The 25,896-nt window shown below is 42.5% G+C and overlaps 5 protein-coding genes across 10 annotated transcripts; 2 read left to right on the forward strand and 3 right to left on the reverse strand.

The window, feature by feature from the left end:
* Window positions 1-3,298: 3,298 nt before the first annotated feature.
* Window positions 3,299-6,595, reverse strand: vac14 (vac14 homolog (S. cerevisiae)). The gene has a single exon (XM_049561824.1). It carries the CDS (start codon window positions 6,582-6,584, stop codon window positions 4,224-4,226), a length of 2,361 nt encoding a protein of 786 aa, XP_049417781.1. The 5' UTR covers window positions 6,585-6,595; the 3' UTR covers window positions 3,299-4,223.
* A 315-nt stretch (window positions 6,596-6,910) lies between these two features.
* On the forward strand, window positions 6,911-10,652 carry LOC125879767 (zinc finger protein 239-like). Of its 2 annotated transcripts, none has more exons than XM_049561834.1 (4): window positions 6,911-7,201; window positions 7,303-7,412; window positions 9,500-9,602; window positions 9,708-10,652. In XM_049561834.1, the coding sequence occupies exons 1-4, from the start codon at window positions 6,925-6,927 to the stop codon at window positions 10,571-10,573; spliced, it is 1,356 nt and encodes a 451-aa protein (XP_049417791.1). In that variant the 5' UTR covers window positions 6,911-6,924; the 3' UTR covers window positions 10,574-10,652. The 2 variants fall into 2 exon arrangements, with proteins under 2 accessions (XP_049417791.1, XP_049417792.1); XM_049561835.1 differs by having other exon boundaries at window positions 9,711-10,652.
* A 123-nt stretch (window positions 10,653-10,775) lies between these two features.
* si:dkey-210j14.3 (zinc finger protein 157) lies at window positions 10,776-16,800 on the reverse strand. Of its 2 annotated transcripts, none has more exons than XM_049561843.1 (4): window positions 16,068-16,800; window positions 14,792-14,964; window positions 14,353-14,455; window positions 10,776-14,269 (listed from the first exon to the last, which is right to left on the reverse strand). In XM_049561843.1, exons 1-4 carry the CDS (start codon window positions 16,330-16,332, stop codon window positions 13,656-13,658), a joined length of 1,155 nt encoding a protein of 384 aa, XP_049417800.1. In that variant the 5' UTR covers window positions 16,333-16,800; the 3' UTR covers window positions 10,776-13,655. The 2 variants fall into 2 exon arrangements, with proteins under 2 accessions (XP_049417800.1, XP_049417801.1); XM_049561844.1 differs by having other exon boundaries at window positions 14,792-14,931; window positions 16,068-16,796.
* On the forward strand, window positions 16,092-25,487 carry pgls (6-phosphogluconolactonase). 4 transcript variants are annotated; one of them, XM_049561866.1, is made up of 6 exons: window positions 16,092-16,110; window positions 22,735-23,025; window positions 23,114-23,221; window positions 23,315-23,416; window positions 24,171-24,311; window positions 25,164-25,487. In XM_049561866.1, exons 2-6 carry the CDS (start codon window positions 22,762-22,764, stop codon window positions 25,308-25,310), a joined length of 762 nt encoding a protein of 253 aa, XP_049417823.1. In that variant the 5' UTR covers window positions 16,092-16,110; window positions 22,735-22,761; the 3' UTR covers window positions 25,311-25,487. The 4 variants fall into 4 exon arrangements, with proteins under 4 accessions (XP_049417823.1, XP_049417822.1, XP_049417824.1 ...); XM_049561865.1 differs by lacking the exon at window positions 16,092-16,110 and adding an exon at window positions 22,290-22,376; XM_049561867.1 differs by lacking the exon at window positions 16,092-16,110 and adding an exon at window positions 22,295-22,376 and having other exon boundaries at window positions 22,755-23,025.
* LOC125879773 (zinc finger protein ZFP2-like) lies at window positions 18,477-21,989 on the reverse strand. Its single transcript, XM_049561842.1, has 4 exons — window positions 21,352-21,989; window positions 21,123-21,207; window positions 20,702-20,804; window positions 18,477-19,234 (listed from the first exon to the last, which is right to left on the reverse strand). Exons 1-4 carry the CDS (start codon window positions 21,648-21,650, stop codon window positions 18,546-18,548), a joined length of 1,176 nt encoding a protein of 391 aa, XP_049417799.1. The 5' UTR covers window positions 21,651-21,989; the 3' UTR covers window positions 18,477-18,545.
* Window positions 25,488-25,896: the final 409 nt, after the last annotated feature.

Raw genomic sequence — 25,896 nt, forward strand, 5'->3', positions numbered from 1 at the left:
TTAGTGTAAAACACAAGCAATGTGTTGCAGTTCTTAAGGACAAATAGAGGTTATTTCAGAGCACAGCGAGCACACAATGGCACCGTCGTCTGGAGTATTAATTTGTTAATTTCCAAAGAATTTAACAGTAAGCTGACCTTGTTTGTGCTGTAATCCAGTACTTTGTTGTGGGTCTTAGTTTACTAGAAACAGCGCAGTGCCAAAGAGCAAGAGCGTGGAGACAGAAAGCGAATACAGTCCTGCCATTAGAAAGCACTACGTGCCAGAGCTGCTGCAACTCTGCAGGATAGTCCTTAAACCTCACACATGCTATGTTAGGATTCACAGTCAGCTTTAAACCATGCGGCTGGGAGAGTTATTAAAGAGTTCACTGTGTCTGTAACAACCATATGCACATGACTCGAGGCTTCATCCCAAATATTGACATTACCTTAGATAACAGTGTCAGTTTTAGAATAATGAAGTCAGTTAAATATATTTGTATGTTTACAACCCCCTAAAAGCCTCCTGACATATCAGACAGGCATAACGCATGTCATCATCACAGAAATTAGTGAGAGGGAAAGCTTTTTTTTTCACCCACCCACCCTGAGCAACCTCTGACCAAATAAGCACCAGTCTTGTTGGGATGCCAAACACACACACTAAGGCCTTGCTAGATTAGTAGTGGCTCTGCATGTAGTCGCTAGACAGATTTCATATGTGTGGTAGGTGGGTGTGAGTAGGTGAATTAATAGCTGTTTTAATCTTTAAATTGGTCATTTGCTGAACTACAGTTTAGTAAACTGATTTTATTTTTAACCTTTATTTCACCAGGAGGTCCCTTGAGATTAAAATCTTTCCGAGGTAGGCCTGGTCAGTGGTGATCCAAGACTCTGGGGAGGCCCTGTCCTAACTATAGCCCCTTTTCCACAACTTGAAAACCCACAAATATCCACTGACATCTGGCTTTTTTATTTAATTGAGCAGGTTACAATAGGTATTAACTCCTGGATCAAATTACTCAGTGGTGGTCACTAGTATTTATCGGCTCCAGCTCCAAACAGCTCTGTCTAGCAGCATGGAAATACAACACCTGGGCAGACATGCTAATTTTAGCCTCTTTGGCGGCGTGACACAATGAGGGGCCGCCACAAAATACAGTCTCTATCCAAGCAGCACTTGAACGTCCGTCCATGCTGCTTTCCACTGTTTACTTACCTGTTTTCTGTCCCGCCTTTGACGTTGTGACACGCCAAAAAAATAATAAATAAAACACATAAACCACAAACACACTTATCTGCTGCAGAGGCATGTACACAGCTCCAGGCAATGGGAAAGTAGTCTATCACCTATTTTTAGCAGCCTTAAAAATAACATACACTGATTCTGGTGGAGAAAAAAGGTATATTGGTATCCAGCTGTCACAAGGTAGCTAGAAGGGGCCCCTTTTGAGGGTTTTTTTGGGGAAGTGGCAGTGCACTCTGTTCCCTTAATGGAAGATTTAAGTTGTTTTAGTTCTCATTGCAAAATATGCCAATATGAGTGGCTATCAGAGGCCCCTTTTCACATTTTTTGGGGGGTGTCACAAATATTTGCCTGGTTTGCCTCTCCTGATGGTGCACCCCTGGCCTGGACCATTACAAAGTTACAAACATTATAAAATAGAGGATAATGAAAATGGTCAAGGACAACAGATATATAATCACACTCTTTGGTCACACAGTTTTTGTGAACATTCCCAGGGAGACAAAATCATTAAGTTGTAGTGTTTTTGAAGGAAATCCTGGGTACCTGTTTCTAAATGGGAAAGATGAAATCAGCTGGGAAAAGACAGATTGCTTTGCTGCATGAGTTTACATGTTCACACACATCTGTGTGTGCATGCAGGCATCTCATACAGAGGCAAACATAGAAATAATAATGAGGAGGCTGACTGACATTTTACTACAGTGCATAGCCAGTATTGAAAGATAATACATATTGTGTATGTCTGATATTCAAATTTCAACATTTTGCATCTTCATAACATCAGAGAATAATCACAGTCGACTCTAAAGATCAGTCTTCATGTTGAAGTACATCACGTCTAGAAGTGAGCATCCACATATTATCAAATTCATGCTCAATACTTTTAAACAGAAAAGATATGCCTTTTTATTCAGCTTACCTTATGATCACTGAATGCCTCCCTTATGGGATACACTATGTGATTCATATGCAGGCCTGTTCTGTGGCATGTAGAGCAGACGGGCTCCAGATCCGCCACACACAGGAGAAACAGTTGCTCCCCATGTGCTTCGCATGATTTATCTGGAAGCGGGGGTCTCTCTTTAACGCAAAAAGGACACTCTTTAACACGATGCTGTGTCCAGAAGTGCTCCAAGCAACTGTTGCAAAAGCTACGACCACAATTGATGCAGCAGAGCACCACTGAAGCCAGGAAGACCTCCCCGCACAAGGCGCAGCAGGAATCGTCAGTCTCCATCTGTGAAATTCAACGCAGCACTGATGGGTCTCTCTCTTCCAGGCAGCAGAGCCTATGTTCCTTCTGAATGTACAGTATGTACCATGAGTGTTCAACTACATATAGTCCTGCAGCAGGAGAGAGAGCAGACCCAGCTCCTCTTGTTTCACCATAAATAAACATGTACATTAAAGGCAGGTTTTCAGCTCAGTTTCAAACCAACTAACCTGAAAGGGACATGAAAAATCTCCAAGGTAGAAAGAGATGTGAGCTATTTAATAAGCTTTACTCGTTCATTGATATCAATAGTCTTGTAATATTGTGTTATTTCTATGTTAAAATTTGAGTTTACATTGTTTAAATGACTTTAAGTCTTTCAATGGCCACTTTCAGTTACTGTTAATACATTTTTTGGGCAAGTAAAGGCACTAAGTCTACAATGAAATACCTTCTTGTTAACACATTTATATAATTGTCAGTACAGTTAAATTTGGTATGGTCTATTTTAAATTTAAAGATGGATTTAAACAGGTAAAAGGCTCTTTTTTATTAGTCATATTATAAAGAAAATCCTCGTAAATGCAATTTATTACTATTCATTTGCTTCATCAGAATCCTGTCTGTATTACAAGCTCATAATGACAATAGAAACCTATAGAGAAAGTGAACTTAAAGCTTATAGAAGTAAAACTGATTTAATGGTGGACATTTGGAGCTTGATGTATAATGAGCCTAATTATAATAATAAATCTAGAGCAGAGTATCGACTAGACCATTTACAAAAGGCTGCAGGTTATAAAGGATTTAACACAGACAGGAATAAAGTCATTAGAAGTATCACTAATGTGCCTGCTGCTTTCTTCTCCCCTCGCACACACTTTTAACCAATATTTTTTTTATAGGATTTGTTTCATATGTAGATATGAAAAAGGTACGTTTTAATCACATGGTCCACTTTATTGATCTTCACATAGCAATGACAAAGGTGCGAGTTGTTTTAAGAGCACAAGACAAACAGACACTTGTACATAGAGAAACACATATTAGCTGAAGAATATAAAAAGAAAGAAATGGAATTAAAAGGTCTGTAACATTATCGATCAGCTGCACTAATAAGTAATGGCAAGAGGTGCAACAACGTGGGCCTACCCGGAATTTATGCCAGAGTTCAGTCATCCATGGCTTCCAAAATTTAAAACCTCAGCTGAGCTGGGTCAATACTCGACACGTGAGTTTGGCTGACAAGAGATTAAGGCAACCCTGAACGCATGCTCTATTGTTACTGTTCAACAGCACACACCATGAAAATACTGTGTTTCACTCACCTGGATATTAAAAGACAGAAGTGCGCTATTTAACACTGAAATGCATGTCAGAATCACTTGAAACAATGTGGACATTTAATTTAGCTGGAAATAATCTCAGCTGCTGACAGGGCATGATCTGGATATGGCCGTAATATCACCACCAGTAGTTATGATGTGTGAGATTGTATGTACATTCCTCAAATCTTCACATAAAGTAGTAACTGTTAATTAGCATGTGTGTAGTCTGAAGTGTATTAAATGTGTTGTTTTCTTATGTTACAGGACATTCTTAATTTACAAACAAATCATTGTGTCATGATAATGTATATATATATCCAGTGCTCTGATGAGACAGTTTTTAATCATACTTAATTTTTGGCTTCAATATCTATATATTTTGTTCTTGTCCTTAACATTTTTCCTTCACCCTCCTCTCGCTGTCCTCAAGGGTCAGAGGAGGTGCAATGACTTCACATTAGCTTCCTGTCAGGGTGATCGGAGGCTCGTCCAGAGCGCTGGTGCCGGACCTCCAGGTGTTTACTCTGAACGCGGTCAAAGTGCTGGAGCAGCTCATTGTAATCCACCTGAGTATGAGAGGCACGCTTGGAGACCACTTGCTTCTTTGAGTCCATGTATTTGGACTCATCCACAGTCCTCATGAGCTCCGGGTTGGGAACACACCGCAAACGGTGGGAGAGCAGCTGGAATGCCTGGCTCTGTGGCAGCAGCATCAGCAGGCCGTACAGCGCCTTAATCAGGTAAGGGTTGTTCTCCACATCCAGGAGCTGCAGGCGCAGGTAGGTAAAAATGGGGCTCTCAATGAGCTGCACCAGCTTGTCGACCTCAATCAGGAAGTCAACCGTCACCTCCAGATCTCCAAACTTCTGGATGAGGTCATAGGCGTGTTTGTAGTTCTGTGTGAGGAAACAGAGCGACACAGTGGCCACGGGGTTGTGGCACCAGGAGCGATACAGGCAGCAAAACAAAGCGCAGCTCTCCTGAGTGCGGAGGTCCTTCAGCTGGTTGCGCAACTGAAAGAGCTCAGCCGAGGTGAGCAGGATGGTGTTGAGTGTTTGAACCATGGTGGAGGCAAATTTCAGGTCCTCCTCCTTCAGCAAGATGTCGGCCATGGAGTGGAAAATGTTCTCCGCGTGAAGCAACAGACAGAGCTGCCTGATGATGAAAGCGCCTCTGTTCTCCAGCAGCTTCCTCTCCAGACTGAAACGCTTCAGCAGGTTGATCATGAACTTGTAAAAATAGGAGTTCATACTGGGAGTGGACGGGGACGAGTCCACTACTTTGGGCTGCTGTCCTGGCTTTGCACTCTCTGGGACTTTGAGCTCCAGTTTGTTGTCTGTGCTGTCGCAGGGGCCCATTTGGTCCGTCTGGCCAGCAGGAGATGACGCTATCTCAGCTAGCACCTCCAGATCTTTCAGTATCACCTCATCGGACTCATCAGACAGTGTTTTCAGCAGCATGGGAAACAGGCTGTCCGTATGGCGGAACATCTTGCGTGGTGTCTTGATGTAGAGGTGGTAGAGCCATTTGAGCACAGCTATGCGGGTCATCATGCCAGTGGAGGAGTCGTGTAGGTGTCTGTCCAACACCTGAACAATGCCGTCCAGGTCCAGAGTTACCTGAGGCCTGTCAGCATTCGCTGGAGCAAAGAAGCTGATATTACTTAAACCAACAGATTCTTGTGATGCATTCAGGATATCATTGCTGTCCACTTCAGTTTTAGGCTGATCCTCCTCCTTGGACGGCGACCCTGTGCTTCCACTTTTCTCCTCCTCCTCATCCTCATCATCTTCAGGGGTCACCAGCTTCATCAGACTGTGATTGCACGCACTGGCTGCTTCTTTGGTGTTCTTCTTTCTGTCGTCGTATGAGAGGCAAGGCAGCACTGCAGTCAGGATGCCAGAGGAGTAGGGGAGAACCACTCTGCCTGCAAGTTGTATAAACTCTCTCATCCAGGTCATAGCTGTCAGCTGGATCAGATCGTTTGTGAGTTTTGCTTCATCTGCAACCTGGCAGTGGATGACCAGGATGTTGGCCATCTCTGCAAACTTCACACTGGAGGGCGTCTTCTTAATCTCCTTTAAAAACTCTCCGAGCACCACTTCACATGTCCTGCGGATCTCCTTGCTGTTGTCTCCCAGGATCTGGAAGAGCCCATCCAGGATCTCGGGGAGGTAGTCTAACAAGTTGATGTCTGGCACGGACTCCAGAACGTGGATCCAGGAGATAATAAACTGCCGAGCATATTGATTATTGGAGTAGATTCTCTCTCTGAGCAGGGGGACAAACGCCACTAAGTCAAACTTGTTACTCTCTGTCACAATGTCTTTCAGCAGTCTGTCCAAGAGTTCAGATCCGCTTTTCACATTGGGGTCTGGGTCTGCTGCGAGCTTGCTGAGCCCATCAAAGAGCAGGTTGAAGTGGGGAAGCACAGCTCCCCTGGCCACTTTGACTATGTTATACAGGGCCTCGCAGGCATAGTAGCGCAGGCGGCTGTCTGAGTCATTAAAGCACGTGAGCACAGGCTCAATAAGCTCCTTCAGATACAGACCTGAGTCCTTGCCGAGAGCGATGGAGCAGGCTGCCAGTCCAATGAGACCCCCCTTCCGGCTGTGGGGGTGCTGGGAAAGCGCAAACTCCGAGGCCAGGATCTGGATGACATGTCTGATTTGAGTAGAGTTGTTCTGAGCCACAAACTCCCGCACTAGTTTCTCTATCTCCAGAGCTGCCACTTTCCTCTTCTCGTACAGTTTGTCATTCAGAGCCCTCACAATGTTGGGCGTCAGAGGTGAAAAGTCCTTTTCCGTGTTCATGGTCGTAGCTGAGGTTTAACCGGATGTCCTCTACTGAAATATACGTTTAAACGCGTGAAAGCCGTCTGCATTTATGATAATTTATTAAAGAAAACACATCGGTTCTTCTCGGGGAATCAGGAAGCTCTGTAATAAAACGCAGCTGACCGGTTACATCCGCCGGAAATACGTCACGGCTGCTACATTTATTTAGTTCCCGCTTTGCGAGAACCGTTAGCTCAAATTAGCATCATTAGCGACGCGCACAGCTAATGTATTTCACACTGCTTCGCTACCACTGTGTTCACATTTGTTCCTTAGCTGTTGAAGAGGTTTTTTGTTGTCTCAGCCGGCTTTAACAATGGCGAACCGCTTCTCTTTCCACTCACAGCTCTCCACCATCATGGAGACGATGGCCAGGTCTGCCCTGAGTCAGATATGCAAGCTGGTGGATGAAGACACGGCGGAGCTCCGGCTGCGGTTGTCTCAGCTCCTGGTGGCTAACACCGCCCTGGCAGAGAAAGTGAACAGCCTGGAGTGCGAGCTGACCATTGTGAGAAGCGACTCCCCCAGACTGTGTAAAAGTTATCGCAGCGTAGGTGTACAAACTGTGTGCCACGGGGACGGGGACGCTTATGGTACTTTTATTGTTTCACCGTAACAAAGGCAGAGATCGGCTGCATGGTTTCTCGTGTTCACTTTTCCGCTGATTTACTTTTGTTGTTTGACTCTTCCTCAGGGTCTGGGTCGCCCACCATAGAGGGGATCTTTGGGAAAGATTGGTGTATGAATCTGTGGAAAGACAGAGACCCGTGCAGTGTGGAGAGAGACTCACCGCAGTCCTCTGAGGTAGTAAGAAGAAGGTTTACACAGCTGTTAAATGTTTGATACCTATATAGCATTGAGCAATAAAACATGCTGCACAGCTGGTTATATGCAGGTCTGAAGGTGAAATATACAAACTGCAGAATGATGTTAATATTGCAACAGAAAAATGTGCTTATGCACAATGAAAAGCATGTGTAATATCGTTAGGGAGTTTAAATAGGCTCTCAAAAATGTCTAAACCATGTCATGTAGGTCATAAAACGTGTATATTCATATTATTATTAAAGGAATAATGGGTACAAAAGTCAGATACCACACTAAGGGATGCATCTAAGAAATATTGCTATCAGTAAAGGGGAACTTAGGGTCAAAGACAGTCCAAAAATATAAGTAAACATGAACATTTCTCTCCCAAATCCAAAAACTAGAGTGCTAAAACTCAAATTTGTGACATCAGGGTATAAAGTCTGGAGCTGCTCCACTGACAGTGACTGGTGACAGATGTTATAGATGTCACTGGGAGCACTCATGGGAATAATCTGTGTATATGGGTATGTTTCTGTGTCAGAGCTGAGGACATGACAACAGAATAAAGCTCATTCACGTGTAAAAAAGCAAACAAACATTTAGTTGGCCCACAAAATCAGGCTCCAGACTTTATACCATATGGCATCGCAAGTTTGAGACGTACTTCTCTGGTTTCTGGCTTTAAGAGGAAATAGCTCCTGTTCACGAATATTGACATCAATAAATCATAAAAGTTAAGGAGACACAGTTGTCCCAAGAAGGAAAACATATTTCAGCCCAAAAGCTTTTACAGTAAGAGCTTCTCAGAGAGTTACTAGCAACCAGACCTGCTATTAAACCTCATCATTGCATGCTCGCCTTGTCTGCACTGCTTTGTCTGTGTTCGTCAGACTGTCCGTCTGGTTTTACCTGTTCGTTGTCATGTAGCGTGATTTTAATGTGTAATCCATGTTGTAACTGTTTGTGCTGAATGTCTCCTTAACATTCATCACTTTGCATTTTGCATGCCCTACTTTGCATGGTGCTTGCTTTTCTAACCTAAGCTTTTATTATTCTGTTAAGCTGTTCGTGTTTAGCTTTGTCCGGTTGCGATTTTACATGTTGTGTGTTTTATTTGTTGGCCAATTTTAACATCAGGCCGAATGACAACAGTTGAAAATGAGCCTTTCTGTCTAACACTGGCACATTTGCAGTGATGTGGATTAATGTGCATTGTCTCTGAAAATGAATAAATAAAAGAAATACTACAACTTTGTTTGCTAAAATGTCTAGTAGTTATATAATTCATTCATTCATTATTTATTTTTGTCATGCCAAATCGTGCACGTACAAAGCATGTGGAAAAAGAAACAAACTAAAAGCAAAACCAAATCATCCGAAATTAACCTCTACATGAGAAACCACCAAATATCTTCAGATAATCTCGATAAAGAGCTTCTTTCTCTTCTCCCTGTTCAGATAACAGACTAATTTATGTTTGATGTGTGAACAGCCATCTCAGTCTTGTGCTTTTTCCATATTTACAAAATCAGTATCTATTTTGATCTTACTAAGCAAAGCATTTTGCAGTTCACACTGAAAATGAACAGTAGAAAATAAAATGGCACTCATTTTCTGTATCGTTCAGACACCACAATGGACACATCTGCTTTTCTTCTTCTAGATTAACACACTGTCCAGTTTCAAAAGTCAAAGGTGACATACCAGATCTCAGCTGAGCACTTAGAGATCTTTGCTTTTAAGACAAATTATGTATAACATAAGTCTCTGCACCATATTCAGTCTTTGTTTAGTCTGTATGCCATCAGCCCACTGTCCTTTGTCTTTGGCAAACACGGATTCTCTAAACAAACCAATTTTGGACCTTTTTTTATTTAACACTCAATCTAATAATAGTTATTTTACATTTTTCGTTTATTGCTGCTGACAGGAAGAATTAATAATCAAAATTGCTGCTTATTTTTTTGCTGATTGACTACTCGACTGATTATTTCAGTTCTTGTCAGATTCAGCATCGCTGTCACAGAAGATGCTGCTGTATTTAATGACAGTTTGGCATTTGGACTTTTTCCATTTTACAGTTCACGGCGACACTGTCCAACCACATTACTGTGACTGAGATCAAAGAGGAGGATGTGGAGGACGCTACCAGCAGCTGCCAGCAGGAAGCACTTAGTACAGAAGGTGAGAGAGTGAAGGGGCGTTGGCGTGAGGGAACACAAAGCAGCCTGCAGCTTTAGATGTTTTTTTTTTTTGTTTTTGAGTGTTTGACTTTGTATTTTTATGCAGCAGAACATAAAGAAAGCATGGCTGAGGAACCAGAGCAACCGTCAGTGGGTATCTCAGCCGACGGCAGCACTTGCAGCCTGCCGTTTGATCCGGATGCAGAGCCGGCTGTGTGTGCAGGCGGTATGGAAGAAGAGTCCATGCAGCTGATTTGCATCAGTGACTCAGAGGAAGCCTTCAGCTCTCATATCATTCCAATAGAGGAGGAGGATGATGATGACGATGACAATGTAGAGTTTGTTACAGAAAGTCAGCAAGAGCCGACGATGAACGCTGAATGTGGGCCCAGTAATGAAGAACAGCACACTTTACCTGCAGACAACTCAGACAACAGCACAGCTCCAGATGAACACACGGGTGACGACTTTAATATGCTTCAGGTAGAAAGCACAAGAGCCCCGGACAATGGGAAATTCAGTTGTGAAATATGTGGCAGGACGTTCTTCCACAAAGGCACCCTAACACACCACATGAAGTCCCACAAGTCCAACTTTTGCAACATTTGTAAGCAGCACTTCCCTCGCCGGCACAAGTTCAACACGCACACCTGCGTGCCCCCGGCTCCCTCTCAGCCGGTCAGCAGATCATGCGAGCTGTGTGGGAAGACCTTTGCGAATCCATCAGCTCTGAGGATTCACTACCTCGTCCACACGGGAGAGAAACCACACAGGTGCAGCTTCTGTGGGAAAGGGTTCACCCAGAAAGGCAATCTGAAATGTCACCTTCGTATCCATACTGGAGAGAGACCGTTCTGCTGTGTCAAATGTGGGAAGACATTCACGCAAAAGGTCAACCTCAACCATCACTTAATGTCGCACAGAAAACAAGAGTTCCCCAAGGCTAGGAGACATCAACCTGTCAGGGACTGACAAGAACTATAGCTTTATTTATCTGAATGCGTCATGTGGTACTCATGTTAGTGTAGGGGCATTTAATGCCATGTTTGTATCAAGTCGTAGTCTGTACTGTAGTGCTAGAAAAAAAACAAGATGTCCTGTTTTTGCCAGTTAATTTAACCATTAAGTACTTAGATGTTGTCTCTGTCCTTATAATGAAACACATGAATGTTCTTTTTATTAAACTTTTATTAGATAGAACTCTCCTTTTAAAGTGTGAGTTATTCGTTGTCTAATCTATACTGAAGTTGTCTTCACCTTGAGGAATCAGTTTTACAGCTGAGTTTACATGTTCAACTTTGACAATCAGAACGGGGCTCCATAAGGGGCATGCAGGTCTGAGTGAAAACGGGGGAAAAAAAATCAACAGCACAAGATTTCTTTCTTGGGCAGCCATAATTCACTAGGCTAGGTCAGTGTGGTGCATTCAAGGGAATCATATTATTACAGACAAAATTAGCCATGACATTAAACCCACTTACAGGTGAAGTGAGTAACATTGATTGTTGCAATACAATGTTCTGCTGGGCAACCTTGAGGTCCTCACATTCATTTGGATGACCCGCCACATACTTAAACACCATGGCAGACCCAAGTATACCCCGTCATGGCAACAGCACTCCCCGATGACCGAAAAAGTGCTCACGCATGCCACGAGGAATGTGACAAAGAGCTTAAGGTGTCAACCAGGCTTCCAGATTCCCCACATCCAAATCTGATTGAGCATCTGCGGGACATGCCGGTACCCCAGAGGTCATGCGTCATGTGGCCTCCTTAGGTATCTGGCACCAGGGTGTCCTGGGGGTTGCAAGTTAGGGCCTCCATGGATCGACTTTTTCCGGCACGTCCCACAGATGCTAGTTTGTGTTGGGGTCTGGGGTATTTGGAGGTCAGTTTGATGCCTTGAGCTCTTTGTCATGTTCCTGAGCAGTTTTTGAGGTGTGGCATAGCACGCTGTCATGCTCGGGGGTGGGGGGTACTGCCATCTGGGAGGGCGTGTACTTGGCCCGCAATGGTATTTGGGTGGGTGGTGCGTGTCAAGTTGCATCCACATGAATGCCAGGGCCCAAGGTTTCCCAGCAGGACATTACCAATGTCATTCACTCACAGCAGTTTTGATGTTACGGCTAATCGGTGGAAGTGCTCAGTAGAAGTAACTGCTCTGTTCAAGTGTGATGAAAGTTCATTACATAATAAAATATGTGACTTCTTAAAACAGAAATTAAAACAAAAAAATAATGAACATTTGGCTTGACTGTACACTGACAACATTTCTTTCTACAATTATGATGCAGCCACACAAATACATTTAGTTTTAACAGTAACACCATTTCTGGATCTCATTTGAGGATTATGTAACCAACACACATCAATATTTCATAACAGTTGTGTTTCACAAACAGACAGAGCTGCCCTCTTTCTGTTTAATTAAACGACAACAGATTAGGCATGACATGTGAAATACAAAGCAGAGGTGAGAGCTGGGTAATGAAGCAAACAGAGGAGGTTGTTTTACTTCCACACTGTTGTGAAGAGGTAGATTTGAAGGTTTATGCTACATGTGTGCAAACAGTGGAACAGTAGTCCGACTTATTTTGGCATTATTCGACACAGGCCTTTGGTGGCATGAAATATGACACTGAGGTATGTATTATCTGTTCGGCAGCCGTACGACAACATGCGATGGACACCACAGGATTCCCACGGTCACTGAAAACCTGAAAAAGTCATGGAATTTTACAATCTCATTTTCCAGGTTTGGGAGTGTCATGGATCTTGAAACTTTTGAAAAACTCCTAGAATATTGTGTGTAAAATAAATTAATTGTTACAGTAATCTTTCATGGATAACCCTCCATGTAATGAAGCATGACGGCAACTTTATCTTCTGTAGCTGTTAACATAAAGCAGCTCTATGTCAATGTTTACCATCACATATGTTTCTTCCTTATTTTCCTAACACTCTGCCTCCCCTTCCTCATGTGCTGGCTAGCTGGAATTATGTGCGACTAAAGTTTGAATCTGATATGTAGAGTGAGTAAGAGGCAAATAATGTGACAGAGTTGGAGGAAAAAAGGAAGTGCTGCACTGGGTTAAAAGCTGTGTCGTTAGAATAAAATAAAATCAGGTGCTCTTCAAGGATGGGCAAAGAGTCACTTGAAGACACGCATTTCTGTCAGTGTGGTTTTTTGTCTAGTGGGGCTAAACCAATATATCACCTGACCTGTGTCACATGACCCTCACATGTTTTACACCCTGATGAGAACTCTCTAGTCGAAACTTGTGGTTATTCATGTACTAATAAAAGATTTTGAACTACAGTCAGAGGGCCTCAGGTGCATTTTTGGACTGGCTGCCTGTACTATGGACTTCTACACTGAGTGTTTATCTTTAATGTGATGCTGTTATTTAACATGTGGGATCATGAGTCCCAAATTTTCTATATCTACTACTTAGAATTTGTACTGCGTTTTTCAAAAAGGTGCCTTGTTCATGTTCTACATTGTGAACAGTCGTGGAAATTTCATCATGGGTGCTAGAAAAGTCATAAAAAGTTTTGAAATTTTGTCCATGTGGGAACCCTGGATACAATGGAAGTATTTTTGCCTTAGTTTCAATGAGCACTTCACATTACATGGAAGCAGCAAATAAGTCTCATCAGATCCGTGACTCTTATCTATCACAACATGTCGTGAAGTTGAGTTTAAAGGCTTGTTGAGGGCATCATAAATTCAACAATGACCTGCCCCCGCAACCTGTCAAATAAACTGAATCCCACCAAATCTAATTCTACATTAGAGAGGACAGATATTCTTTGTTCTCTTGTTTGGCTGCAGCAACATTTCTATCAGCAGTAAAGCTAAAAACACGTCAAACAAACTAATATTTTTACAGCAGCACCGTTAACCATACAGGCTATAACACAAGCCTTCCTTTGATGCAGACGGAGTATTTCAAATCTACAGTTTCCATCCACATTTCCTATAGACGTGCTGGCACATTTTGAGCCAACAAGAGTTCATTGAAGTTCAGATCAGACAGCATGGTTCGATCTCTCAGTTGAAACACTGGTGGTGATTTAAACCGTACTTGTATGCATAACATTTCCCACAGTCCACACAGCTGTAAGGCTTCTCCCCGGTGTGCGTTCGAAGATGTATGTTCAGAGAGCTTTTCTGGGAGAAACTTTTGCCACAGTCCGGACAGCTGTAAGGCTTCTCCCCCGAGTGAACGCGCTGGTGCAGCTTCAGGTACGTCTTCTGAGCAAAGCGCTTCCCGCACACCGTGCAGCTGAACGGCTTCTCGCCGGAGTGTCGCCGGATGTGGACTTTTAAACTGCTCAGATAGTTGAATATCTTCCCGCAGAATAAGCACTCGAACCGTTTGGCAGGTTTCATGGGTCTTGGCTGAACGTTGGGTTCTTTGGTTGCGTTCATGTGGATATTGTTCGTGTAGTCTGAGTATTCTGTGGTGGCCGAGGAAGAATTGGTGTTGTCCACCATTGTGCTCATTGTTGCATCGTCGATCAGCTTGTCCATAATGGTTGGCTGCGTGCGCTGTTGTGTTTGAGTGTCAGCCGTCATGGGGTAGTTGTTTAATTCACCTGAGTGAAGCTGCAGCTCATCAACAGATCTGTGAAGCATGCTGTCCTCGTCAAAGATTCCAGCCACTGTCAAATGAGAATAAATGCAGTTAAATGACACAAACTATCAAAAACAGCAACTTGTTTTTTTATATTTAATCCAAACATACCTTTTCTGTTATCTGTGAGCCTCATCTGCTGGCCAATGGGATCATCATACGTCTCCTCCTTAACAAAGATGAGATCAGGTTCTCGCTCCATTAGGTCTATTGCCTGCCAAAAAAGAAATTAAAAAGGAATAAATACAATTAGATAAAAAATATTTTGAAAATTAAGACCTCACAATTTTAAAGTTAAGACAATTTAATTAATTTTTAAGGGCTTGATGTATCTGTACACCAAAGCTAACTAGCCTTCTATGACTAATACCCAACAGTAACATTATGTTGTGGCAGCCTAATAACCAGACTGTCTGCCCACATTTCAGCCCGACTATAGCCTGCCAACAAGACATGTGACAAACAGCTTTGAACACAACGGTCATCTCAGCTCAATGAGGAAATGATTTCATTGGAAAACACAAACCCAATTGGTTTATGAGTCACTGACCTGTGGCACCATGCTCGTCATCGCAGCAGGCTCCACTGCCTCTTTCCTTTGAGGCGGGAGTTTGTCCTCTCTCCACAGATCCATGCACCAGTCCTTTCCGAAAACGCCATCAATGGCTGGAGCAGGCTGCTGCTGCTGTTCTGGAGGAAGAAGCAGATGTGAAATGGGGACGTCTGTGGAGGAAATATTCACCGAGATGAAATACAGGAAGTGTACATATATCAGACACTGAAATGTAATGCTTTTAAATATCGCTGTAAGATGATTTTTAAGCATATTTAAGACAGACTTTTGGACAAATTACCTTACTGAAAAAGACCTGAACACAAGCTATATCCACAAAGCCTTCACTCTCTGCTAAACAACCTTGTTCTGCTTTAGAAAACGGCACAATTAAAACAACCAAAGCTCTAACAGAATAATGGCCAAGCATCAGAAGGAAGGAACCACTGAATTCATCAAAAATAAAAAAAAATAGAAAATTAAAAAAATAAATAAATTAAAGAGTAAAAATTAAAATAAAATCAAAAGTAACAATAACAATAATGCAGACAGAGAATAATATAAAATCTTCTCAGAACTTTTTTTTTTTTTTTTTTTTGTAATTACTAATTTTACAGAAATTTACCGCAGTTGTTGCGTTTACTATTTGGGGTAACTGCGCAAATTATTAGTTGTTCTGTGCTATTATTCTTATGCATCGACTATTATTTGAAAAATCCATAATATATGTAATTTACTCAGGGGTCATTAGCCTACTAAATTATAGAAGAGGGGTCACTTGGAAATATTAGTAAATACACTGGAAATTTGTAAATGACAGGGCTAAGTGAAAATGTAATGTAATAGTTTTAAGATTTGTAACATCAGAAATGTGAACTTTGACACAGAAGAGCTTGACTCATTTGACAAAAAGTAAATTGTTAAAATTATAAATAAGTTACATTTTCTGTGGCAATCAAGACCTCTCAAATTCAATTTTAGGAGTATTTAATTACTTTTAAGGCTTAATATTTATTATAAGACACTTTAAGGACCCGCAGACACAATGATGTGCAACTTAACACACCATTAATGGGTTTTCCCCCCATAAAATCTGAATATAACCATGCAGATCTGCACTAGGACATAACTGAGTTGAGGTGTCAGTAGTCTACACCACAGCTAACTAGCCTGCTATGACTAACACCTCACAGTGACGTTATGCAGCCTCGTAACCAGTCTAGTGACCAGCCTAGTGACCAGGCTGTGTGACCATGTCTGGGCCCGTCCTGACCTGATGGGTGTCGGCTGCTGCTGACACTGTTGACATGTGCAGGGTAAGTCTGCGCCTCCCTCGCTGCTCTCAGCTGGACCTCCAGTAAGTAGCACCTCTTCTTCAGCGCCTCGTTCTCGGTCTTGTGCAGCGATATCTCGGTGTGAAGGACGGAGGAGCACTCGTCAGCCAGGTTGCCTATTTCCACCAGAGCCGCCTTCGTTAGCTTGTCCAGCACGGCGGCTAACTGCGCCCGGAAACTTCGGTTCGTCGTGTCGCACATCATCTCGACGGGGAGGCTGAATAATTCGAAATTTTGGCAAGATTCCCGGCGTAGCAGTGTTGCCCCTTAATCAAATGTGTGGTACAGTTGTGCCGCAAGGGATTGTGGGAAACGGCATATGCACTCGAGGCAAAGTTTACGAGGAGCACCTGAAGGCAGCAAAATGGAAAAGAGATTACAAAAGGGTTTTTTTTACTTTTGTGAGAATTACATAGATAGGTTTAATCATGTCAATACTATTGTGAATTTTATCTTTAACAATAAAATAATTAGACTCTTCGTTGGCTCAGACCAGCCTTGTAGTTTATTCACAAACGCGAGTGTTCACTGCCCCCTAGTGGTCACAGGCAGGAACTGCAACACTACATTAAATTTGTAACACGATTACCATCAGTATAACTATTATAAATATCAATATGTACACCTCATTATGAGTTCATAACAGCAGTACTGACAACAACTTAATTAATAAAGCTTTTTTTTAACTATCAGTTTTGTTTTATGGAGACCACTCTTCATGTTAGACCTGATTTAGCATCATGAGTGTTCACTGTCCTCCAGTGGTCACAACTGAGGAGCTGCAATGTCCATTTAAATTCAGTAATTATTGATCAATACTGTACGCGCAGCTTTTTATTATCATAAGTGTTGAGGAGATGAGACCTACATCTAATTAATCTAGGAGTTTCACTACTTTTTGCAGTAGCTTGCTGCAGCTACATTCCTTTTTGCATAGTGATTCAAGTAGTTTACCATTTTGTGTAGTTAAAGACTGAAACTACAAACAATTTTGGGCAGCATGGAAAGAGAGGATTGTTTATTTTTATTTTACCATTGCTTCTCTAATGTAATTCAACCCCCTTTGACCCTTTGATGAGCCCCACACCCCTTGTCTTTCATCCTGATTTCTGTGAAGGCATGCAGACAATGTTTAGTTTTTATAACTAAAGTTAAATGTATTAGTCATCACTTAGTCAGAAGAAGGCCAGCCATTAGGGAATATGGGCAGGGGGACAATCGTTTTCAATTTATGTAATTACAACACTATTAAGGAACCTCAGTATGCAGACATAATTTTGAAAAATGGCAATGTTCCCTTTTCCCTCATCAACATTTAGCGTATCTTTGGATACAAAACTAAAGCTAGCATAACATTCCCATGAAAGGTGGGGTTATTTTACTTTTTTATTTCATTTCATTTTATTTTGTGTTATTTGGTGCACTTTTTGCAATAAACTCAAATGGCATCAAGTGGCTTTTTTTGCTGGCATGCAATCTTTTGTGTATCATATTTTGCTATAATTTTGTATGACATGTACATTGTAAATTTGATCACTTTTTAGTAGTTGTGGTAGTTTGAACTACTTTTTTTCTGAGTAGCTTTAGTAAACCAAACTAGATTTCTCCCTTGGGCAGCTTTGCTGTCGTTCAGCTTCTTCCAGTGTGAAGTAATTGGTAGCTTTCTCTCAAAGCAGCTTCCCTAACACTGATTATCATCATGATTATTATTAGCATTATTACAGAGACCAGTCTAACCTTCTAGTGCTGTTTACACAAGCGGGGATACAGATAAGATGGAATACTAGGACATGTGATGAATATAAAAAAGATTTAAAGTAGTCATCAACCGTATCAGGTCCCAACAACATGGTCTCAGTAATTGGAGGTGTCTGAGGCCAAACCATTTTATTTTGGCAGGTCACACGTTTCAAGTGATGTGCCTGTAACCCAAGATCCAAGTCAAGTAAGGCCAGGCTACAGGCACACCCAAGTTCTACGTATTGATTCAAAGCTTTGCGACATCTACTTTACAAAATATGTTTGGCTGGGATTTACTGATGTTCGCAGAAACATAAATATGGTACTTTTCTGTGCTCCAAGTGAGGATTCAGCCTCTGTTGACTCCTAGGCAGCTTCACTGTGGTGGCATTTTTGGTATTGTGGTTACTGATTATCCACTTGTTTTCAAGCCTCTACATTACTGCAATTTGAGCTGCTTTTTTTTTTTAGTAATGATGGCTATCAGTAAAACAAGAGCTATTTATTAACTGGATCAGTCATCAAAGTCAGTTCACATGAAGTGTTGTGCCTCATAATGTAACCTATGTGTGTATTGAGGTGTAAAGCAGGCGATACACACTGGCATCTGGAGCAAAGATAAGTTTATTATGCACAAAATATTTCAAACAGCAGTAGGTTACATTTGACTGGCTGTTTTAGGTGGTTCCATTTATGAACGTCCCACTAAATGTCGGCACACTGGATTCACTCCCGTACATGTTCAGACTGGGGTCTAGATGTACTGCCAGGTGTTTCTTCAGATTACAGTTCTTTGTAAAGCCTTTGCCACATTTGATACAAACAAAAGGTTTTTCTCCGGTGTGTGTACGCTGATGCATATCAAGAGTACATTTCTGAATGAAGCCCTTTCCACAAATAGGGCAGCGGTAGGGCTTCTCCCCAGTGTGTGTGCGCTGGTGTGTGTACAGATGCCCTTTTTGTGCGTATCTCTTTCCGCACAGCGTGCACCTGAACGGTTTCTCTCCCGTGTGACTCCTCTGGTGTATTTCGAGCTGGCTGAAGCATCTGAAGCTCTTGCCGCACTGCAAGCAACCGAACCTCTTGGCACCTGAGTTCCTCAAGTTGTGAAGCTTCATGTTCCTGAGCACGCTTAAGCTTTGGGAGGCGACGTTCTGAGCCAAGCTTTTCCCAGCCACTAGTGTTGTGTGTGCAGGTGTGAGCTGAGGATTCCACTGTGTTTCCCTCCTGCCCGGTCCAGCAAGAGACAGCTGGGCGCTCATGGTCACAAAGCGGTCGGTAAACAGAGGCTGCTGACGTTCTGCGATGGATTTGGGACACTGCATCACTTCTGGACTCTGCCGTGTGTCTGGGAAAGATTCCCTTCCTGTTGACAGCAAATGAACATGTTAGAATTTGAACATTATCCCAGTAACTCTAATGATGGCTACAAGCTGAATGCAATGATCACACAATAAAGCTGATATTTTTGAGCAAATACCTCAATACAGCTACTGGGATGATATTGTTTGATGTTTCTTTGATGCAGATGATTCCACCCTTTATTTCATCCCTTTTAACTCTGACCTCACATAATCTTACTAGAAAGAATGTCATTCTTTTACGGCACTCCCCATACTGGGAATAATCTCCAAAAGATCTTAAAGTTTGACACTGCCACCCTCATGGCCGTTAAATTGCCTTATTTCTGATCTTGTTTTAATGGAGTGTAAATGCTTTTAACTATACATCTACAGCTTAGCATGTTTATCGTCTTGTGTTTCTACTTTTAGTGATTATATTTATTGCTGTTGTTGTTTGTATGATTTCATTTCTGTTTTAATTGATGTGCATGATGGTTCTTTGTTTGCTTATGGATTGTTTTTAATGTCTTTGTACATGCTCAACATCACTGAAAATGAGGGTCTTCCTCAATTGATTTCCCGAGGTCTTAAATAAAGGTTTGAATGAATTATTATTATTATCATTATTATTATTATTACAGGGCTCCTACAGCTTAAGTTCAGTCATACTTAAAACAATTCAGTGCCACTTGAAATGACATTAAAAACCAGGTTTACACAAATCAAAACTGACCTGACATCTATTACTTAGGATAAGGGATATTTTTGCCCAAAATGTTTATTGTAACATAAAACATTACCTTTTTTTGTCTCATGACGGAGATAAGGGTAGAATGGAACTGGCGTTCGTTGGTGTGTTTTCTTGGCAATTTTGTGTTTCTCACTCTGCATGTGGGATTCCACTGCCTCCATTCTCATCATGCCGAGCTCGAAAAACTTTTGGCATGAAATACACAGAGCCTATTCTGCATTGACTGGTATTGGTTTCAGCTATGCTGCAAACTCTTGGTAAAATCATGAATTTTCGTCAAATTTGCACTTCCCCACGTCGCCCAGGGTACTGTGACAACTAGCAAGCAGACAGTAGATCCTCTGCTCTGAGCATCCCAACTGGAAGCAAAATATGGGTATTGTTGGTTTTGCTATGCTGATCTGTTAGACATTATTGCAAGAGACATTTAGAAGAAGAGGATCTGCTTTATTAATCCCTGAGGGGAAATTCAGTTTTTTCACTCTGCTGTCATTTACACACAGGTCTGAAACACACAAGCACACACAGGGCCTGCACATGCATTGAATGGAGAGATGTCAGAGCAAGGGGGCTGCCTCAGGCAGGCCTTATTTTAAGATAATAAATTAAATGCTTTTTAAGACTTTTAAATGGAAATTCGAGTAAAAAAAGTTTCACAGTTTACGGTTTCATGATATACCACAAACCTAGGTCTACCTAGTCTCATATCCTGATATTGATAGCCCTATTGAATACTCACTGTTTTCACTTGTCCTCTCTTGGTCACAGTCTCTGTTGTCCGCCTCTGAAGGCTCTTCCTTTACCACGATCAGTTCAGGCTGATCTTTCACTGGGTTCGGCATCTAGTGAGAGAACAGTATATGAATGATACAAATTAAAGGGGAATTACGGCCATTTTCAAAACTCACATGTTATACCTACGGCCTAAGACAGCCTGAAAGTATGAGTAGACATGAACAACTTTCTGTCGAACCCAAAAACTAGAGTGCTAAAAATCAAATCTGCTTCCACTGATTGTCTATGAAGCAGCTCCAGACTTTATACCCTATGACATCACAGGTTTGAGACTTCTCTGGTTTCTGGCACCAACTGAGGTGGTGTTCCCCTTCAAAGACAGTGCTCATAATACAGTGACTTGATATGATCAGTGCAGGACTTACCTCAGCTATGACATGCTCTTCACCTTGAGGATGATGCCATTTGTTCATCTCAGTGGAGGAACTTATGCTCTCCCATGGACTTTCACTAGGATGCAATAAACATGGATTAACCACACCAGTAGGGTGTCAGCAGGGTGTTGCTGACCATGACAGAGATGTATTTATGATGTCAGAACAACGCAAACACACTACCTACCTACAGGCAACACACAGGAATCAACAAGCCTACCTCTTTATGGCAGGTCTTGCCCTGTCAGGCTCCAGTATCCCGTCCTCTGACCCATCCCTCACCGCTGAGCATGCTGCTGCTGCTGCGTCCTGCCTGCCTCCCTGTGCGATGTACAGCAATTTCTCCATCAGCTGCAGCTTCTCTGTGAGCGAGGCGATCTCGTTCCGCCCTCGAGTTATCTCAATTTTCAGCATCTTCGACTCGATCTCGACCAGTTTGCTTATTTCCATCACAGCTGTTTTGGATAACGCGTCCATGATGGAGACGAGCTGTGTCTGGAAAGAGAAGACTGTCGACATGGTGTTCAGCTCTCTTATTGGGCGCCAGTCGCACGCGCACGAGTTACCGTTACAGTCAAAAGGTCTCTTAATGTTCACTGTAAAAATGTAGTTACAACGATATACACGAGAAGAGGTGTGTGTGCATGCCTTCGAGATACGCGTGAGTGTCTCTTCAAAACTCAAGTGGTGAAAACGGATGCAGTAGTCCCATCTGCCGGCCGGGAGGAAGCATTGCAACCGAACACAAAACTACAATATCGAGCCGTAATATTAACACAGCTTCATACTGACTTCAGTTTCAAAGTCGACGTTGTGTGAAATTCTCCCAAATCTCCTGAGGTGTTTTGTTAATCGTCTGTTTTTAACTTGCTAGCATACAAGCGAAATTTCTATGGCGTTGTAGCATTTCCTAGGATGGCAAGGCATGATCCGCCCTCCTCTCCCTCTGATTGGCTACTACTCTTTAACTTCTTTTGTTGGATTGGTTAGATTTAGATATGAGGCGTGACAATGTCACTGTAAGCCAATCAGAGGCAGAGTAAGGCAGAGTAGGGCGGGACATGCCCGCGCTACCCAAGAAAACGCAAATTAGCTAGCCGCGGACTCCACTGACCAGAATGCAAAGCTGTCTAAACACAGAATCTGATTGGCTGGTGAGGAAGGGTTTCAGGAAGTACTGCGTCGAATTATATTTGCCGACTGAAAATCCTCCACATGACAATCTGCTGTTGAGATTCATACAAAGTAAGGATTTTTTTTCACGTAACTGTAGACTGTAGTCAAAGAACTTAAATGTCAGGTTTGTTTAAGATGCAAAGGAATAAGCGTCGCTTCTCCTGCATATTTCCGGTTATGGCTAAAGCAGTATCGTGCAAAGTCAGTTTGTAGTTTTTATCTCCACTCCTCTGTTTGCACAGTCCCAGCCTAGTTACAATATAGTATTAAGACAACCTTAGCGAAACTATTTCAAAAGCAGCGTTTTAGTACACAAACTGTTTATGTGGATAACTGCTGCAGACGCATGATGACTTGCAGAACTGTGTTGTAATTGACTTCCTTATCTATTGCTCAAAACCTGTTTTCCTCCCTCTCGTCTACCCAGTAACTCCTGTATTCACGCAGATCTCTCATGGCTGGCAGAAGAGTCGTGGTCTTCCCCTCCTCAGCTGAGCTCGGCCCGGTGCTGGCCCATCTGGTGGCGTCCCGGGCTGAGAAGGCCATCAGCTCTCATGGCAGGTTCACCCTGGGGCTCTCTGGAGGAAGCCTTGTGACCATGCTCAGCAAAGAGCTGCCCGCCCTGCCAGATCTGGACTGCAGCAAGTGGGTTGTTGGTTTCTGTGACGAGCGGGTGGTTTCCTTCGATGACCCTGAGAGCACCTATGGGCTGTACAAGGTACCTGTGCAGGGGTGTATGTTTGTTTGCACGTGCATGGGTTTTCTGTGACATTGGGGTTAAATTAAATCCCTTGTTTCTTTTTCAGGGTCAGTTGTTCTCCAAGGTCAACATCCCCGATAATGGGATCTTAACCATCGACTCCTCTCTGCCAGTCACAGAGTGTGCTGAGGATTATACCCGCAAACTGAAGAAGGTGCAGACATTTATTATTCTGTGATCAGCTCTGGCTCAAGAGTCCCCACGCATTTTGCAGAATGTTAACAGTATTTTGCGACACAACACTCAGGTCTTCCCTGATGACGACTTCCCAGTGTTTGACCTGTTACTGCTGGGTATGGGGCCTGATGGACACACCTGTTCCCTCTTCCCAAACCACCCTCTCCTGGAGGTGAGTGCCGTACTCTAGTGAATCTGATGGCACAATTTTAAATGTGCCTGTTTATCTGTCAAATTCTTATCTCGATTGCGGAAAGGTTTTCTGATTCTCCACCAAACACATCTCAGACTTAAGATGATGCAGTTGATTAAACCAATTGGGGATTGTAGCTTTGTTTTGATACATCTTAAATCACTATTTTTATATTTTGCACTGTTATTATGATCCTTAAGACATAATCCTACATCTGAATGTTGAACCATGGCGGATAGTGTAACTCTGTTTTAGAAATGTCTGTAAATTTGCCACTTGTCATTACATTGCAGGGCTCTGGGCATTCTGCAAGGGTTTCTTTAAATCATACCCATCAGTTATAGAAATATGGATTTTTTCCCTGCAGTAAGCACATGAAACACATTATTGAATTTATTTCTGGCAGCCGTGCTAAGTCAGGCCGGGAGGCATTTCAGGGTTTACCCTTTGATGTGGTCCCTGATTTGCTAGTCTAAAAAAAACCAATATGCGTTCTGCCTGCACTCTTCAAGACGCTCCCTTGACTATGTATGGATCATTGATAGGTTTTGTTTAAGCACAACCGTGACTTTGTGGCCTGCACTGTCTTCCATTTTTGTTACACTTCTGCCTTGTTTTTTTACACGACAGTCACACTATAGTTTTGGGTTGTGGTTCCTCCATTGGCATTTTTTTGGCAACTGTATACATTACAAATGATAGATGATTGGGCTTGGGTGTACCCCATATTCAGGAAACCAAGAAGATTGTGGCCCCCATCAGCGACTCTCCCAAACCACCGCCACAGCGTGTGACTATGACCTTTCCAGTGGTGAACTCTGCACGCTGTGTGGTTTTTGTGTCAACAGGAGGAAGCAAAGCACCCGTTTTGAAGGTAATATCGACCTCATATCATATTCATAATCCCTCCCATTTCCATGGCACAGTAAAGCACTTCAGACTAGGGCTGGGTATCCTTAAAATATTACGATACCAGTACCAATGCCAGTGCCCCTAAAGTGATACCATTACCAACAGAGTACTTCATTTTTTTCTACTTCATTTGATGTAAATGGAAGCATTCAGTTGCATAAAATGCCACCAGATGACACAGGCATGTAGAAAAGTCACACTTTAAAACATTTTGGTGGCATTTCGGCACACTGAACTGCTACCCTGTCAAATACACCGTGCTTAACTTCACCACACCACAGATTGTATGGGTTGTAGCTGCTGAGGTAGGGAGCCAATCGCACGTTGCTTTAAATCCAAAAATACGTGTGGGGATGGCTGTGAGAAAAAACATAGAAATAGTTATCATTTTCTCGATCTGGGCACAAAAAGGATCAAATGCAGGTATCATATGACTGGAGAACTGGTGATGCTACATGGTCCTGGGTTATTTGGTCACTTCCTTAAAGGTATCTAGTACTGATCCAGCCCTAATTCAGACACAAAAAATCACAGAGATTCACTTTTGCTCTGCAGGTCCAATTACGGTTACAGCTGACAGATGATCTGGGACTAGTTGAAACCATGTCAGAACTAAAACTAAACCCAAAAAGTGAAAGGAACATGATGTTGAGCACAATTTCACACCTCTGTTCTGTTACAGATGGATAAAAACAATCCAATAATCTGTGCATCAGCAGTTCTTTGACCCACTGACCCAGCAGGGATATGGTTCACACTACTGATTTATGTAACAGTGCTCATGTATTTTAACACCGTGACCATTGTCTTGCAGGAAGTGCTGGAGGGTAGAGAAGGTCCAGCGTTTCCAGCGGCCCGCGTTGTCCCAACTAACGGCGAGCTGTTCTGGCTTGTTGATGACCCCGCAGCTGCCTCCCTAACTATCCAGGTAGAGAGGTTAAGCTCAGGGGCCAAACTGTAGAGCTTTTTATCTGCCGCATGAAGGCAGGAAGTCAACGCAGGTGTTAAAACTTGAATTAGCAAACAGGAACATAGTACAGAACATTCCTATTGCTACGTGAAAGTGAAGTTGGTTTACGTAGGTGAGATAGGATATGGAGAAGAAGTAATAAAACTGAGGACTTTGTTTCCAGTGGAAGATTTAGCACTTATTGAATACTGGTTTGTGCGTGTGTGTGTCAGAGGTTTAGCTTTATTCAGCAAGTTGTAGAGTCTCCCTCCACTCAAAAATGTGTTTTTCTTATTGTCACTTTGGTTGGATGTCTGATCTTCATTGTACAGAATAATGTACAGTGATGTGCAGAGTTTGACACCAGTCACTTGAACCATGCAACTCACACAAACCGAGAATGGACTTCAGAGGAGTGGGAGACGTCTCGCACTGTCCATTATATACTCTGGATTTTTCAGTGACAGAAAATGACTAGATGTATTTTTTTTGTGTGGAAAACCTGTATCAGACAAAATCTTGACTCATAGTATGTATTAAAGGACCGGTGTGTAGGATTTAGTAGCATCTAAAGAACTAAAACTTCTCCTGTGTGCCA

The sequence above is a fragment of the Epinephelus fuscoguttatus genome, linkage group LG19 (assembly GCF_011397635.1).
Source record: "Epinephelus fuscoguttatus linkage group LG19, E.fuscoguttatus.final_Chr_v1".
Taxonomy (NCBI): domain Eukaryota; kingdom Metazoa; phylum Chordata; class Actinopteri; order Perciformes; family Serranidae; genus Epinephelus; species Epinephelus fuscoguttatus.

What these genes read in the sequence shown, in the direction of transcription:
- LOC125879773 (XM_049561842.1), bottom strand. Translation starts at nt 21,650, where the DNA reads ATGTCGACAGTCTTCTCTTTCCAGACACAGCTCGTCTCCATCATGGAC. An exon ending in GCAAGACCTGCCATAAAGAG is followed by an intron (nt 21,208 to 21,351) that starts GTAGGCTTGTTG and finishes ATTGCATCCTAG; the next exon opens with TGAAAGTCCATGGGAGAGCA. An exon ending in AGAGAGGACAAGTGAAAACA is followed by an intron (nt 19,235 to 20,701) that starts GTGAGTATTCAA and finishes TGCTGTCAACAG; the next exon opens with GAAGGGAATCTTTCCCAGAC.
- LOC125879767 (XM_049561834.1), top strand. Translation starts at nt 6,925, where the DNA reads ATGGCGAACCGCTTCTCTTTCCACTCACAGCTCTCCACCATCATGGAG. An exon ending in CGGGGACGGGGACGCTTATG is followed by an intron (nt 7,202 to 7,302) that starts GTACTTTTATTG and finishes ACTCTTCCTCAG; the next exon opens with GGTCTGGGTCGCCCACCATA. An exon ending in GGAAGCACTTAGTACAGAAG is followed by an intron (nt 9,603 to 9,707) that starts GTGAGAGAGTGA and finishes ATTTTTATGCAG; the next exon opens with CAGAACATAAAGAAAGCATG.
- pgls (XM_049561866.1), top strand. Translation starts at nt 22,762, where the DNA reads ATGGCTGGCAGAAGAGTCGTGGTCTTCCCCTCCTCAGCTGAGCTCGGC. An exon ending in ATACCCGCAAACTGAAGAAG is followed by an intron (nt 23,222 to 23,314) that starts GTGCAGACATTT and finishes CACAACACTCAG; the next exon opens with GTCTTCCCTGATGACGACTT. An exon ending in CAAACCACCCTCTCCTGGAG is followed by an intron (nt 23,417 to 24,170) that starts GTGAGTGCCGTA and finishes CCCCATATTCAG; the next exon opens with GAAACCAAGAAGATTGTGGC.
- vac14 (XM_049561824.1), bottom strand. Translation starts at nt 6,584, where the DNA reads ATGAACACGGAAAAGGACTTTTCACCTCTGACGCCCAACATTGTGAGG.
- si:dkey-210j14.3 (XM_049561843.1), bottom strand. Translation starts at nt 16,332, where the DNA reads ATGATGTGCGACACGACGAACCGAAGTTTCCGGGCGCAGTTAGCCGCC. An exon ending in CAGCAGCCGACACCCATCAG is followed by an intron (nt 14,965 to 16,067) that starts GTCAGGACGGGC and finishes TTTCCTCCACAG; the next exon opens with ACGTCCCCATTTCACATCTG. An exon ending in TGACGAGCATGGTGCCACAG is followed by an intron (nt 14,456 to 14,791) that starts GTCAGTGACTCA and finishes CTTTTTTGGCAG; the next exon opens with GCAATAGACCTAATGGAGCG.